Source organism: Raphanus sativus, chromosome 1, assembly GCF_000801105.2.
Source record: "Raphanus sativus cultivar WK10039 chromosome 1, ASM80110v3, whole genome shotgun sequence".
NCBI lineage: Eukaryota > Viridiplantae > Streptophyta > Magnoliopsida > Brassicales > Brassicaceae > Raphanus > Raphanus sativus.
In genome coordinates, this window is record NC_079511.1 from 1524221 (window position 1) to 1538363 (window position 14143).

At 37.0% G+C, this 14143-nt stretch overlaps 3 protein-coding genes across 5 annotated transcripts; 1 reads left to right on the plus strand and 2 right to left on the minus strand.

Annotated features, from left to right (window-relative positions):
* Nucleotides 1–1229: 1229 nt before the first annotated feature.
* On the minus strand, nt 1230–2748 carry LOC108839474 (glutathione S-transferase F4). The gene is made up of 4 exons (XM_018612231.2): nt 2622–2748; nt 2333–2475; nt 1963–2011; nt 1230–1854 (listed from the first exon to the last, which is right to left on the minus strand). Exons 1-4 carry the CDS (start codon nt 2710–2712, stop codon nt 1385–1387), a joined length of 753 nt encoding a protein of 250 aa, XP_018467733.1. The 5' UTR covers nt 2713–2748; the 3' UTR covers nt 1230–1384.
* A 1353-nt stretch (nt 2749–4101) lies between these two features.
* LOC108810448 (cullin-1) lies at nt 4102–7494 on the plus strand. The gene is given in 11 exon segments (XM_057003293.1): nt 4102–4209; nt 4424–4666; nt 4764–4997; nt 5081–5267; nt 5270–5838; nt 5912–5967; nt 6120–6240; nt 6319–6618; nt 6706–6924; nt 7017–7184; nt 7282–7494. Coding segments are annotated over 10 exon segments (2196 nt in total). The 5' UTR covers nt 4102–4209; nt 4424–4426; the 3' UTR covers nt 7384–7494.
* LOC108810430 (cysteine-tryptophan domain-containing zinc finger protein 7) lies at nt 7402–12575 on the minus strand. Of its 3 annotated transcripts, none has more exons than XM_057003275.1 (10): nt 12028–12570; nt 11855–11927; nt 11685–11776; nt 11244–11594; nt 10238–11141; nt 9058–10169; nt 8821–8981; nt 8594–8754; nt 8234–8394; nt 7402–7965 (listed from the first exon to the last, which is right to left on the minus strand). In XM_057003275.1, the coding sequence occupies exons 1-10, from the start codon at nt 12187–12189 to the stop codon at nt 7768–7770; spliced, it is 3375 nt and encodes a 1124-aa protein (XP_056859255.1). In that variant the 5' UTR covers nt 12190–12570; the 3' UTR covers nt 7402–7767. The 3 variants fall into 3 exon arrangements, with proteins under 3 accessions (XP_056859255.1, XP_056859263.1, XP_056859260.1); XM_057003283.1 differs by having other exon boundaries at nt 11685–11768; nt 12028–12068; XM_057003280.1 differs by lacking the exon at nt 7402–7965 and adding an exon at nt 8009–8123 and having other exon boundaries at nt 12028–12575.
* Nucleotides 12576–14143: the final 1568 nt, after the last annotated feature.

Genomic DNA, 14143 nt, shown 5'->3' on the forward strand with positions numbered 1-14143 from the left:
GGGCCATAGCATATAATAGTTTCGTTTTTTAAAACCTTTTTTTTGTTAATTACTTAGATTTCTTACATAAATTGTAGATTTCTTTCCTTTTTTTTCTCAGTAAAATAAAACTATCTCTGTTATTAAAAGAGAAGTACACTTAGGAAATGTCACTGAGTTTTCAATGTTAATTACACTTCCATGCCACTGAACCTATTAATTAACATTCCTAAAACAAATCTTGTATTTTCAGATTATTAAATGCATATTTTCTCACTCTAATTTTTCCTTAAAAATCGGAAACAACATCTTCACAGAGAAAAGAAAGTTATTTATTTTATTTTTAATGACTTAATCAATGATAGAGATAAATTACCTTACCAATAGATAATTATTAAATTTTTTTCTTTAGCCAAAATAAATTCAATATCTAAACAGAATATCTTTGCTGACAATAAATTAACCTACAATCACTCTCAAATATTTATTATACCTATAAAACACATAAACTTATCCTATAATTAGGCTAGCTAACTTCTAAAATTTGGTGAATAATAAATTATCTTTACATTTTTTCCATATCTAAGTAATAAATAAATTGTTGTTTTAAAATGTTATATTAACAATAATGTAATACATATAATTTACAAATACACACACATATATATATTATCAGTAGCACAAAGAAAAAATTTAGTGAAAACAAATATTTATACGGCCACGGATCAAGCTATAGAAATAAAAACAATAACGCAAGATTATATTTTATTCATTTATATTTTTTTAAAAAATGTTAAGATTTTGGAATTGGAAAAAATTATGACCAACCTCTATATTATTTTAATTAGAAAGTTTAAAATTTATATCAAAATATTTTGTTAAACATTTAATCTTAATTTTTATTATAACTATAACTATTAATTTCCAATCTAAATTTATGTCTAAATATTACAAATATATCATTCTGTATAAATAAAAAACTAAAAACATAAAATAATACCCAAGGTCTAGTAAGTATTTAAAGTATATGCATGTCAATTTGGCAATGGCTAACATAATATAAAAAATCGGGGGATAAATAATATAATATACCTATACAGTAAAATATTATTCTCACTGTGATATATATTCTTACGAAACAAAAAAATATTAGAGAAGGTATATAATACATAACTTTGATATAATGCAATATGATCGAAAATTTACCAAATGATATTACAACAATAAAAATTCATTAATGATTGACTGAATTATTTAAATCCATTTATTCATATGCATCAGATATACACACAAACCAAATACAAAGCATCTTAAAAGACACCACCACGCAAACAAACGACACAAGCTTATAAACAAAGACCCAAACACAACACACATTCTCACACAAGTTTTGTTTGCTTTTCATTTATTTCCCCTGATTACCAAACCAAGACTTTTCTGGATCACAAGCCATTTTCCAAGCCTCTCTACTCGTAATCTCATGCACCCAATTGCGCACTTTAGGTCGAGTTTCGAACAATCTGTTCGTTGGGGTTCCCAGAAGGAATTGTATGTTGGGCAAGTGATGAAGATCAACCAAAGTAAAGGTATTACAAGCCAAGAATCTAGATTCTCCAAGTCGTTTCTCGTAGACATCTAGAACCTTCTCTAGACAAGCCTCGTTTTCTTTGACGACCATGTGGTCAGTCTCTAGACCGAAGATAGGCTTAATGACTTGTTCCCAAGTGAGTTTCGACGCGGGTGGATCGAACTGGTGAGCTTCGATTTCCATCCACATTGTTAGTATTGCCATTGTCTCGTGGCTTTGAAGATTCAGAAGCTGTGTACCTCTTGAGCTATGAACATATGCGATGTATTGACTGATGGCGCGAGACTCTAGAAGAAGAAAAAAAAATGATAATGAAATTAGTCCGGAAAACCTATTCAATATAAACAAATCTTTAATTGTATGTTGTTAATTACTGCGTAATATAAACTACTCACCAGAGAGCTTAAGGTTCCCATCTTCAAGAACTGGGACTTGACCAAAAGGCTGCATCAATAACACTGTTAAACTTGAATCCTTGAGTCACAAGTAACTAATCACTAGGTGAATATCAAAGACTTTGAACCTAATTTTAACAAACTAATGTAGATATATATGTACATGATCGCCACAAATTCGTGATACAAACAGGTGGATGAATAATAACCAGGTTAAAACTGAGAACATGAGAGTGTAACATAAACAGAAACTTTTTTTTTTTTTTTGAGAATAACATAAACAGAAACTTAACACATGATATTTTAGATCTAGCATGCCTTGAGTGAAAAGTAATCTATCTACAGTTGTAGCTTTATATTATATACTTACATTGAGAGAGAGGAAATGATCCTTTTTGTGTTCACCGCTTTTCAAATCGACGGTAATGGCCTCGTAGGAGAGTCCTTTCTCAAGAAGAACAGCGAGAACACGCCTTGTGTTGGTGGAGAAAGGATTGCCATGAAGCTTGTAACCTGCAACGTTTAATAAATTCCATATTCTTCTCACATTAGTGCAAGGAAAAATAAAAGTAGAAGCAAAAATTCATAAATGAGACAGGATGCATATCATATTATATTACCAGAATCAACATTAATAAACCTACAGATATATATCTCACCTAGCTTTTTAACTTCTGCCGCACGCTTCCAACTAGGGAATAGGTTGAACACCATCCTTAAGCAGTCCATCGGAAGACTTGTATAGCTCATCGGTTACCCAATAATATAGTTATACATCTATATATATACAGCAAGTTATTATATATAATTCAAAAGGGAGGAATATTTTGCTTTTACTGGCATCCACGTAAAGACACACCACCTTTCTTGTGTCTCAAGCGATGAATATTGTTCCAGTGAACATAAACAAACTAGGGATCTACAGTCTAGTTCAAACCAAATTAAAATCCTGTTGAAAAACATATCCATTTCTTTCATAAAAGTTCTTTTGAAGTTTTATTTTCGTAGAATCAGCTTGTATAAACTTTTTTTTTTAAAATGAAGATAATTCTAGAGGCTTGATTGGAAAAGAAAGGTTTTGTATTTGCTACAGCGTATACAGATTTTTTTAAGCTTATTTGTCAATGTGTGAAAAGTTCAAAAGATTACACTTAATGAACTTGTAACTGAAGGAATGTTATTTTATGTCTATCGATCCGTTCTTTAACCCTTCTTTACGTTTCATTACATAATTAAGAGCACTTAACACAAACTATAATTATATTTAATTTTGAGATTCAGCAAAGCTCAAGAAAAGAATCAAACCAACAAAGAGTTCATACATAACAACTAAAACGAGTTGAACAACTGGTAAGAGCTGCAAGCATAATAAATCAAAGGAAAAAACACTTAACTAGTAGCATTAAGAAACATTTTGCTAATAAAAAAATATTTCAAACCTTTTCCTCCGCGCCTGCTGCATGGAGCAGAAAGGAGACCAAATGAATGAAACAGAGAACTGAGCAAAAGTAGCAGATGAACAGCTAATCCACTGGATAAATGAAAAACTACTGGAATTAGAGTTTCCTTAATTTTGTCACTCTAGTAAGCTTATATGGAGGTGGGATTAAAATCGTCGGGACATTCAGCGATGGGATCATCCTCTATAGCGGCATGATCATCAGAAGGTTCAAAGTATTGAGCCATGTCACTTATTCTTGGACGACGTTTTTTCCATGAGCATGTGAGTGAAACGAACATTTAGGCATCGCATTGTCTTTGGCAAGTGCAAAGACATAAAGATACTAACCTCAGAGATCTCAGCCAGGCGTTTATGCACACACGATCTGTTTCACAGAGTTTTAAACTCTCACCTCAAAAGATTTTTTTTAACTAGCGCATATTGAAATAAATACATAAATATTGTGGGATCTCATTAGTTTCCACATTTTGTTTATTTCCTTAAAAAGTCTCAAACCGAAAACGGTTTTCTGTCTTTTTTTCTTTTAAAAAATATATAAAGAAAAATTGACGATTCAAGTTCTTCACCGCTTCACTGCTTCTTGGACCCTATAAATACACAAGTCACGTCTCACTTTCTCAGTCTTCGCACGCAGCTCTCACAAACACCCGTTGGAATCCGATTCGTTACGACTTTGGGAGTCTTCAGGTGCGTCACGATCTCGATTAGGGTTTTTAACTCTTTGATCGTGCACCTTTCTTTAGTCTTTCGTTTATGTTCACGATTCTGATCATCGAGTCTACGACGTATGGTTTCTCTATCGCTTCTCTGCTTAGGGTTTTACCCTTAGATCATGCTCGCACCTCTCAAGATTTCATTTCCTCTGTTTCTCAATCGCTTGTCTTGATTCAATGATAGTGTAACACATCGTCGTTGAGTTGGTTGATGAATAAGATTAGGGTTCGAATAATACTGCTGCTGTAAGATTCTCGTTCTTTATTACTTTTTTTTTTATCGCAGAAAATGTATAGCGGGACGATCATCGAGTTTGAGCAAGGATGTAGTTTACTGGAAGCTGGTGTGTCCAAGATTACAAGGATTCTCGAAGAAGAGATTACGTCTGATGCACCGATTGATCCTGCACAGTACTTAGGGATTTACACAACAATCTACAATATGTGCAACCAGAAACACCTTCACGACTACTCTCAGAAGCTTTACCATAAGTATCATGACGTTGTTGAACACTATGCCAAGAAAACGGTATTGAGTTCTTTTGACTTCTCTCTCTCTCTCTCTATATATATATATGTGTTTCTTACTCTTTGATCGGATATATACTTTTTATGTGTGTGGTTAGGTGTTGCCTTGTATTCAAGAGAAGCATGATGTATACTTGCTCAGAGAGCTTTCTCGGAGGTGGGATCATTACAAAGTTTTCGTCAAGTGGTTGTCCCACTTCTTCAACTATCTTGAACGTTTCTTCATTCCACAAAGAAACTACGCATCACTCCGTGACGTTGCCATGAAGTCCTTCCGCGACCTAGTTTACCGTAAGGTGCAAGTCAACGCCAAAGATGTTGTTATAGCACTGGTAAGTATATATATAGTATATATAATCTGTGATGACCTTAGTCTTGAGTAAGTTCTGATTCTGCCTGGTTTGTAATTTAATAGATTGATAAAGAACGTGAGGGGGAACCGATTGACAGGGAGCTACTGAAAAACGTACTAGGTATCTTTGTTCAGAGTGGGATGGGAACTATTGAAAAGTATGAAGAGGATTTTGAGAGGTTCTTTCTTCAAGAGACGGAATCTTACTACGCACGCAAGGCCTCAAGATGGATCCAGGGGGATTCTTGCCCGAGTACATGATAAAGTCTGAGGAGTCTTTGAAAAAGGAGAAGGAGAGAGTCACGCACTACCTTCGTTCAACCACTGAGCCAAAACTAGTCGAGGTTGTGCAGGAGGAGTTGTTGGTTTCGGTTGCAAAACAGCTTCTAGAGAAAGAGAACTCAGGCTGCAGTTCACTGCTGAGAGATGACAAGACGGATGATCTCTCCAGGATGTACAGGCTTTATCATCCGATTACCAAAGGGTTGGAACCAGTTGCAGAAGCCTTCAGGGTTCATGTTACGACAGAGGGGAATACACTGGTCAAACAAGCCCAAGACGCAGCTAGTAACGGTAGCAGCGTGGTGGAGGATCAGGGGCTTGTGGGAAAGATAATGGACCTACACGATAAGTACATGGTCTATGTCTTGGACTGTTTCAAGAACCACACGCTCTTCCACAAGGCGTTGAAAGAAGCTTTCGAAATCTTCTGTAACAAGAAAGTGGGTGAGAGAACAAGTGCAGAGTTACTTGCAAACTTTTGCGACAGTCTCTTGAAGAAGTCAGGAAGTGATGAAGCTATTGAAGCTACGTTCGACAATGTAAAACTATTTATCTCTGTCGATCAGTTTCCGTTTCATTCTTGGCTTTTGATGCTAATGTTCATGATTACAGGTGGTTAATCTGCTTGATTATATCAGCGACAAGGATCTTTTCGCCGAGTTTTATAGGTAAACACACACATCTCTGCCTCCAAGGTTTTATTTGTTTTCATCTGAATCTTGCTGCTCACGCTAATGCTTTAATTTATGATTCAAGATAGTATTTGGAGTGGATTTAATTTAGATTTTACTAAGGAGAACCATGTGGTGGTTGTTTGCAGGAAGAAGCTAGCTCGTAGGCTCTTGTTCGGTCGCAAAGTTAATATGGAGCATGAGAGAGGCATACTTTCAAAGATCAAAGGACAACAGGGTCGCCAGTATACTTCTAAGATGGAGGGCATGGTTCGTTTTAAAATGATTATTTTTTTTTGCCTTTGCTATGTTATAGACGAGTAAACTTTTTGTACAATTGTTGTGTAGGTGAAGGATATGGAATTGGCAAAAGAATTTCAGAAGGGGTTCGAGGGATGCTTACCCGCAAAACCAGGGGGGATTGATATAGTAGTCACCGTTCTCAACACACTTTCTTGGCCGAGTTACAAAAATTCCTCCGACATCAATCTACCACGTGAAATGTTCGAGTGTGTTGACGCTTTCAATTTGTATTATGGAGTGAAGACCCGTAAGAGGAAGCTCAGGTGGATATATTCTCTGGGGACGTGTCATGTTATTGGACGTTTTGATCCTAAACCAATCGAGTTGGTCCTTTCTACCTACCAGGTATATATACACCCTTTTGTTTTTTGGTTTGTTCTCTTGTGACTTGATGATATATTTTTGATTTTATCTGTGTTTGTTTACTTTCAGGCTGTTGTGCTATGCCTTTTCAACAACGCAGAGAGAATAACCTACCAGGAGATGATTGAACAACTAAACCTCCGCCATGAAGATCTTAACAGGGTGCTTCTTTCACTCTCATGCGCAAAGCACAAGATTCTTAAAAAGGAACCGGCCTCAAAGAGCATCTCTAAAACAGATGTTTTCGAATTCAACTCCAAGTTCACTGATAAAATGAGGAGAATCAGGGTATGTATGCATGATGAGATCATTGTGTTTGTTTATTAGATCAATAAAGAAAGACTAGCTAGCTACTAATGATTTTTTTTTTGTGAGAACAGGTCTCTCTACCTCCTGTGGATGAACGCAAAAAAGTAGTCGAAGATGTTGATACTGATAGACGCTATGCGATTGATGCTGCTATTGTGAGGATCATGAAGAGTAGACAAGTGTTGCCCCATCAACAGTTAGTCGCTCAATGTGTTGAGCAGCTCAGCGGAAAGTTCAAGGTATATATATATATATATTTTTTAAAAAAATTATTAGTATAGTTTCATATTTGGAAATTAAGAAATTTACTTAAATGGTTGTTGTTTTTACTTGCAGCCTGAAATAAAGATGATCAAGAAGCGGATTGAGGATTTGCAAATCAGAGATTACTTGGAGAGGGACAAAGAAAATCCCAATATTTTCAAATACGTGGCTTAGTTCAGAGTACTATCTAGCGAGCAACGAAGGTGTTATGGTTTTCAAATTTTTTGTAAGTCTTTACATTCTCTCAGCTGTCTTGTATAAAATGCTGAGATGAAGCGGATAAAAACAAACCCTTCAATTCAAAGAAACAATTGCTACAAAGCCAGAGTAGTTTTACTTCCAGTCCTTAGCTTTTTCCTAAACTTCTCTTATACTATGTATATATATCCTATATGCTACAACACTCAAAGGTCCTAACACACTATACACATAGGCAGTGAAATAAGTATTACATAAGTCTTCAAAGCAAAACTCAAAGGGCAGCGTCCCCTTTGTCTTTCTCTGCAGTGAGCATGGTCTGTGATGTTAAAACTTTACTTTTACAAGGTGGGATCATAATCACATGTTTATGGATTCCATTGCAAGCCTCACCACACGCAACAATTTCTCCATGTTCTGAAAATCGAAATCAAGTGCCCTTTTGATGGATGTCATGCCATTACTACTGTATCGAGTGTCGGACGATTTTCCGTTAGCAATTGCAAACGCGGTCTGTGCTTTTCTTGATGCATCCATAGCAAAGCTTACGTTTTGCGACTACAAGAGCATAAATATATGTATCTTTAGATACACATCCATTAATGCAACTGGGATATGATGCAAGATTACTTACAAAACCATCTGATGTTTAACACACAACACTACTTTTTTTATGATGATGGTAATGAATATGATGCTACGTACGTACTAAGTTCCTGTTAAAATCCCCCCACATATGGAAACGAAAAGATTTAGTAGTTTAAACTTAGGCTAAACTAGAGCAGCTAAATGGGTTCTGTAAAAGCCTAAACATAACTGAACTTACAAATGCCAAAAGCTGTGAAAGAGAGGAATTGTTTCCTGAAGAGAGAACATGATTTCCGGTTACTTTAGGAGATGACCTCACAGTGTTCGACAAGGCAACCTTCTCTGCTGCCAATGTCTGGTTTGGATTCTCACCATCAGAAGCAAAGGAAGGAGATTCACCTTTTTTTGAAACCCAACAAGATGGAAAGTAATTCATCAGAGAATCATGATCACAAGAAAATATGAACACCATGTTAAAGACATTCTTGTATCTGTCTTCACATGGTTCACAGATGGCCATTTGGTTTAAACACAACCATCCTAGAGTTTTTCTAAATTATGATAAATTTCCAAAAATATAGCTCTTTTTTCTTATTACCTGAAGGAATCTCTTGCATAACTGCTTGTAACTCAGATCGGTATCTGTTTATGTTTCCATGGGAGGAATAAGTTATCCTTAGATATGCTACTTCCATACATTTATAAGCAAGAGCAGCTGCTCCCATATCTTTATTTTTCTCATATTCATGAGCACAGAACCTGTTTCATAAAAGCAGTATAAATATAACATAAACAAGTACCAACACAGTGAAAGTCAGAACTTACTCGCAAAGTTTTGCTGTGCTGCCATAAATATCATTGGATCTGGCGATGCTATTATGCGTGGCATGCTCAGTGCCAGAGGACTCCAAAATGGAGGCACCATGAAGAAATTTAAGGGCTGCCTGAAAGTAAACACTAGTGCTCTCGTGATTGGACACAACGTTCTGCGAAAGGTTACTGTTAGTGTTAAGACAATCAAACATAACCACTGCAACATTTTGCCATAAATATATGTCAAACCTTAAGACGATCAGCCATGTGTTTCAAATCTGTAGCCTCTTTGATTGAGTTGGAGGCAGTCTGAGACGTGGATTCCTTTTTCAAAGGGCTTGAGCCAACATTATCCTTATGCTTACTTCCATTTTTCTTTTGGTTCTGTGAACCTACACTGTGATTGTCATTTCTCATCATCTGTTCCTTTGTATTTGATAACTCAGTACCGCGGCCCATGAGTTCAACCTGACCTGCGCCACCTGGTGGAGCTGGTTTACTCTTTAATTTCTCAGCGGTCACTTCCAACTGGTTGCTCTTCCCACGAATAGTTTTTAATCGATCAGAGTTCTGTGGAGAAGAAAAATGACTACTATTTGTATCTAGCCTAGTATCAGGATCTTGATATTCTCTTGAGCCTTCTTTATTACTCTCCATAGACACTTTTGCAGTAGGTCTTTTCTTGCTTCTACTTTCTTTTGTTTTTACTTCAACTGCAGTGCAATCATCTCGGCATCTTTTTAACGTATCACCAGCAGTAGAGTCAGTATCATGGTGTTCATCCCCCTCTGAGTTTCTTCCTGATTTAAGCTCACGTGGGTTTAAGGCTGAAGGCGCTAGTGAGTCAACTAGCGAACCTTTGGCTTCGTGGACATTCGTTTTGATAATTTCAGAGCCCAAATCCTTGCATATTAAACTTGGAGACGACGCCCTAATAGGTAGATGAGAAGCACTATCTCTACCATTTTCCTGACTACATCCTCTGTCCCTATCACAACTTCCATTACTGAAAGGCAACTCTTGTCCATCACAACTTGAACCCTTAAGCCTCTTTTTCTTTCTAACTTTCTCTCCACTTGACTCCATTACTGGAGTTTCTCTAAGTCTCAAACAATCTCCACTTACTTTATCTTCCTCCTGTTTCCTCTTTCTGTCTTCATGTCCACCATGAGAGGAAGCTTTAGCAATATCCTTGACTTTATGGGCTGAGGCTTGAGCAATCATAGCTTTATTTACACCGTCCAGAAGTTTGTTGGATCCAGGTTGATCTACTGAAGAGAATCGTGATTTTCCAGTCTTTTGTTTCTTACAAGTCCCAGAAAGTTCCCTTTCAGGTACCACTCCCAAATTCTCCATTCCTCCTACAAACATAGTAAGATTCCTTAGGGAAAAACAATAGGGAAAAATCAATATATTTTAAGAATGATACCTTCAACAGAATGATGATTCTTCGCTTCTGATTTAGCACTCGGCTTAGTGTTGTGCTGATCTTCATTCAAGTTACTCGACTTGATAGGATGTTTGGAATCTGGTTCACATACCAAACGAAGATGCTTACATGCCTCTACATCATTCTTAACTCTGTCGAAACTATCCTTCAATGCACTTTCCTTCTTAGCTTTAAGAACCAAACTACTTTGTTCTTGTTCTTTTGATTCTCCTGAATTACCAAAGAATCCTTCACACACATCTTTGGATCCTCCAGTATCTTCTTGAAACTTATCTACTACAGTCGTATCAATTATATTTACAGCAGTATCCTTGCCTCTCAAACTAGTCCTGCTTGAACCTTTTTGGGACTTGTGTGCTTCAGGCAGTTTTGACTTCAAAATTTGGTCTCCGTTCCTTGTCTCATTCTTACTAACCTTAACCAACGAGTTAGGTGTTTCACCTTCTGTCAGGTACACGTCTTTTCTTGTGTTAACACTTTCGGTTCCCTTCACACTTCGTTCTGGAAAAGCCACTACATTATTTTCCAGCTCAGGCTTTGAACCCATCAAAGGTGCATTTAGGTCCTTGTTGTTTGTTCCTCTTGATGAATCCTCAACGTGCTCCGCATAAGAATCTGATAACTTATCAATCTCTTTTGCCGGGTGGATATATGACGGTGATAGACAGGACAAAAGCGGAAGCTTCAGAGTCTTAGAAACCAGCTCCTCACATGACTGTTTATCAGCCTCCTTCAACTTATCCTGTTTACTTTTCGAGTCTGACTTGTAGAGAGAAACATATCCAGCATCTGCCATGATCTTTCCTTTCTTCCCCAACTGAATAAGATCATCAGAGAGAGGTGATAAAAGCTGATCTTTATGCAAAGGGAACGACACCATAGCCTAAACAGAAAGAAATGCATCACAAACAAAACTCATCTTCATCATTCTTCAATTTTTCATGGACAGAACAAAGAAACTGAAAAAGGTAAAAAAAATATTTACCCTAAGAATTTTGGTCGGCGAATCATGAATCCCATTTAGTAACCGTTCTTCAAATTCTGACAGGCAATTCACCCGAGACGTTGATGGTGGCATATTGAGGCATTGTTTAGGTGAAGAGTTGTCACTTGAACCAACTTTAATACGGAGTTTGAGTGTCTTATGATTCAATGGGGCAGACGAAGAAGAAGGTTTAGTGACAGGTTTTTGTTTGCTATCAGGTGTCCCTATATTACTTGATTTGACGAAATTTTTCAGTTTGGCCAAAACATCGGAAGCAGGAGCTTTAGAAGTGGAGCCAGATACTGATACTTGAGGTACAGCCGATGAAGCTGAGCATTTAGATCCACTCACCTATAAAAAAAGGTAAAATCTTAATTTAAAAAATTGCATTCACTAAACTTTTGTTGAAGATAGAAACATTAGAAGATAGGTTGATGTTACCACTTGGTGTTGAACTTGTGGTGGTGGACTCTTACAAAGAGGAGATCTTTGATACATAGACAAAAACGAACCATAGCCACCATACTTTGCGCCTAATACATAAATGAGAGAGAGATTGCTGTTAAAAGATACCCTCAGAAAGGTAAGTAGCATAAGAAAGGAACATGTACCCAAATTCTCAGCAGAGACACCACCTTCAAAATCTTTCTGAAAATGTCCCAATACATTCTGAAGCTTGTCATCCTATAAAAGAAGGTTTCTTTCTAAGTAGTTTGAAATCAACAAGAGCTGAGAATTAAACAAATATCTCTAAAGAGGTTAAAAGAGGAAGAGGTGTGTTTACAATATAAGAGAGGGCAAGATCAGGGTCAACGCAAGAAACATAAGAATGAATGCTATCTTCCTCAAAGTCGCTGTCTTCCATCATCATTTCTTCCTCAATTCCACCACCAAACCCTAACCCTATTTCCCTTCTCGTAGAGCTGTTGTTGCTCATCGAAATCATCTAAAAATCCAACCTTTCCGCAAAAATGCCAAATCTTCCAGTTTTTTTCTCTCACAGAAACCCAGATCGAGATGGAGATAAAATTCTCTCAGCTAGCTAGCCATTTTCAATATTGAATTTGGGAGCTCACCTGAAGAATCTTTGGAGATGCAAAAGATAAAAACTTGCAACAGATGGAAACGAGATTCCTCACGTTGGTTTCAGAAATTCAAACTTCAGATTCCTCCTCTTCATTCTCTCTTTGTCGCTGTTTTCTCCAACAAACAAAGTTACAAAAAAAAAAAAAAAAATTTACTCAAAACACAGATAATTCATCAAAAACGAGTTTCGGACCAGCTTGCACAAACAAAGCAAACTTCCATGTGACGTGATGATGTCAGCGTTTAAAAGTGGTCAACTTGGTTCTTTCCGACCAACTCATATTTATATTTAGGATTTGTCTTATTAAATCTCTCCTTATGAAAAAGGATACGCTGTTTACAACCATTTGGATTCTCTCATCCAAATCAAAAAAGGTTTTATTGTTGTCCTAATGTCCTAGTATTTACATTCAAGGTTTTAGCTCTGTAATCTGTGTATGCTACTTTTTTTTTTTTAATTTCGTTGCTAATATCACTGAGGAGTTTAGCTGGAACGGCCTTCATACTGGTCTTGAAGCGCCTCATACTTCTTTAGTTCACTTATCGAGAGTGATGGAGAAAGCTGACCCATCGCCTACAACGACAAAAGTAACAAGAATGTTTAAAAACTAAATAGAGATTTCTCAAGAAGCAGAAAAAAAAACAGATCTTTGTCTGTTGCAATGCAAGATATTGGATTTTTCAACATTAACGTGTTCAAAACTCAGTTCTCAAAGTTCTAGTAGAGTAGATGAGTTAAAAAAGGTTGTACCTTAATAAAATCCACATACTCTACAACAACAGAATCTGGATCATCTTCTGGAAGAGAATCCTCTGAATCTGAACTCAATACCTGTAAAAGTTTGCCAAGGAAGCAGAGATTGAACATTGTTTCGATAAGATCAGAGGCTTATATACAGGCTTAAGAAGTGTTAATCCTCTCTTTCTCACCTTTCGCTTAGCTGCCTGAAACCAAGCATCCGCACACAGTGCATACTTATCAGCGCCAGTGAATGTAGAGGGACACTTCTTTGCTACTGAATAAAGCGATACATCTTAGCTTAGTTTTAATTTCCGCGTTAATGCTTTTAGGACCCTGTAAAAAAAACAACGAACATAGAATTTTTTTTGTTACAGAACAAAAACTCTCAAGGTTTTGATTGTTTAGAAGATGCTGAAACCTTTCTCTGTAAGACGCATCACCGTTGACTCCGACGTAAAGAAGTTTGTCGAATCTGCCAGGTCGTAGAAGAGCTGGATCAATCAGGTCAGGCCTGTTGCTTGCTCCTATAATAAACAGATCCATCAATCTCTGCAAGCATCTGAGAGACCACTCTATCCATGACTCCTCCGGAATCACCCGAAGCACCCTCGAGCTGGAGCAAGTGAATCAAGCTCATCAAAGAAGATGTTTTCCTTTCAGATGATGCTAATAAACTGTGGCAGCTATATTCAACTACATGCAGGCCCAACCTCCTAGCAACATAGTTAACAACAGTTCGCTTCCCGCACCCTTGACACAAGCATTATACAGCACATGATTCATTTATATGCAAAAAGCATAAGAAGGTATGAATACTGGCTTCCAAGATCACCACAACTGGAAACACAAAAAATCATAGTCCTGTTCGTTTGCTGGTCGCTAGCGTCAGCGACCAGAGTCAGCGACCAGCGACTGCGACTTAATGTCGTTGATAGTATTCGTTTGGAGGTCGCGCGTTCAATCTCAGCGACTATTTTAAAAAAAAAAAATTTTGATCGCACGATTTTGATCCCACCGTTAGAATTTCTAGCGTCCAAAATTTTTAATCGCTGATCGCTATCGTTTGGTCGCT

Excerpts from the sequence above, each read along its gene's own strand:
- LOC108839474 (XM_018612231.2), bottom strand. The coding sequence starts at position 2,712 with ATGAGCTATACAAGTCTTCCGATGGACTGCTTAAGGATGGTGTTCAAC. Across the intron at positions 2,012-2,332 it reads ATCATTTCCTCTCTCTCAAT|CCTTTTGGTCAAGTCCCAGT; the intron begins GTAAGTATATAA and ends TTATTGATGCAG. Across the intron at positions 1,855-1,962 it reads TGGGAACCTTAAGCTCTCTG|AGTCTCGCGCCATCAGTCAA; the intron begins GTGAGTAGTTTA and ends TTCTTCTTCTAG.
- LOC108810430 (XM_057003275.1), bottom strand. The coding sequence starts at position 12,189 with ATGATTTCGATGAGCAACAACAGCTCTACGAGAAGGGAAATAGGGTTA. Across the intron at positions 11,777-11,854 it reads TGTCTCTGCTGAGAATTTGG|GCGCAAAGTATGGTGGCTAT; the intron begins GTACATGTTCCT and ends TTTATGTATTAG. Across the intron at positions 8,755-8,820 it reads AGCACAGCAAAACTTTGCGA|GTTCTGTGCTCATGAATATG; the intron begins GTAAGTTCTGAC and ends TTTATGAAACAG.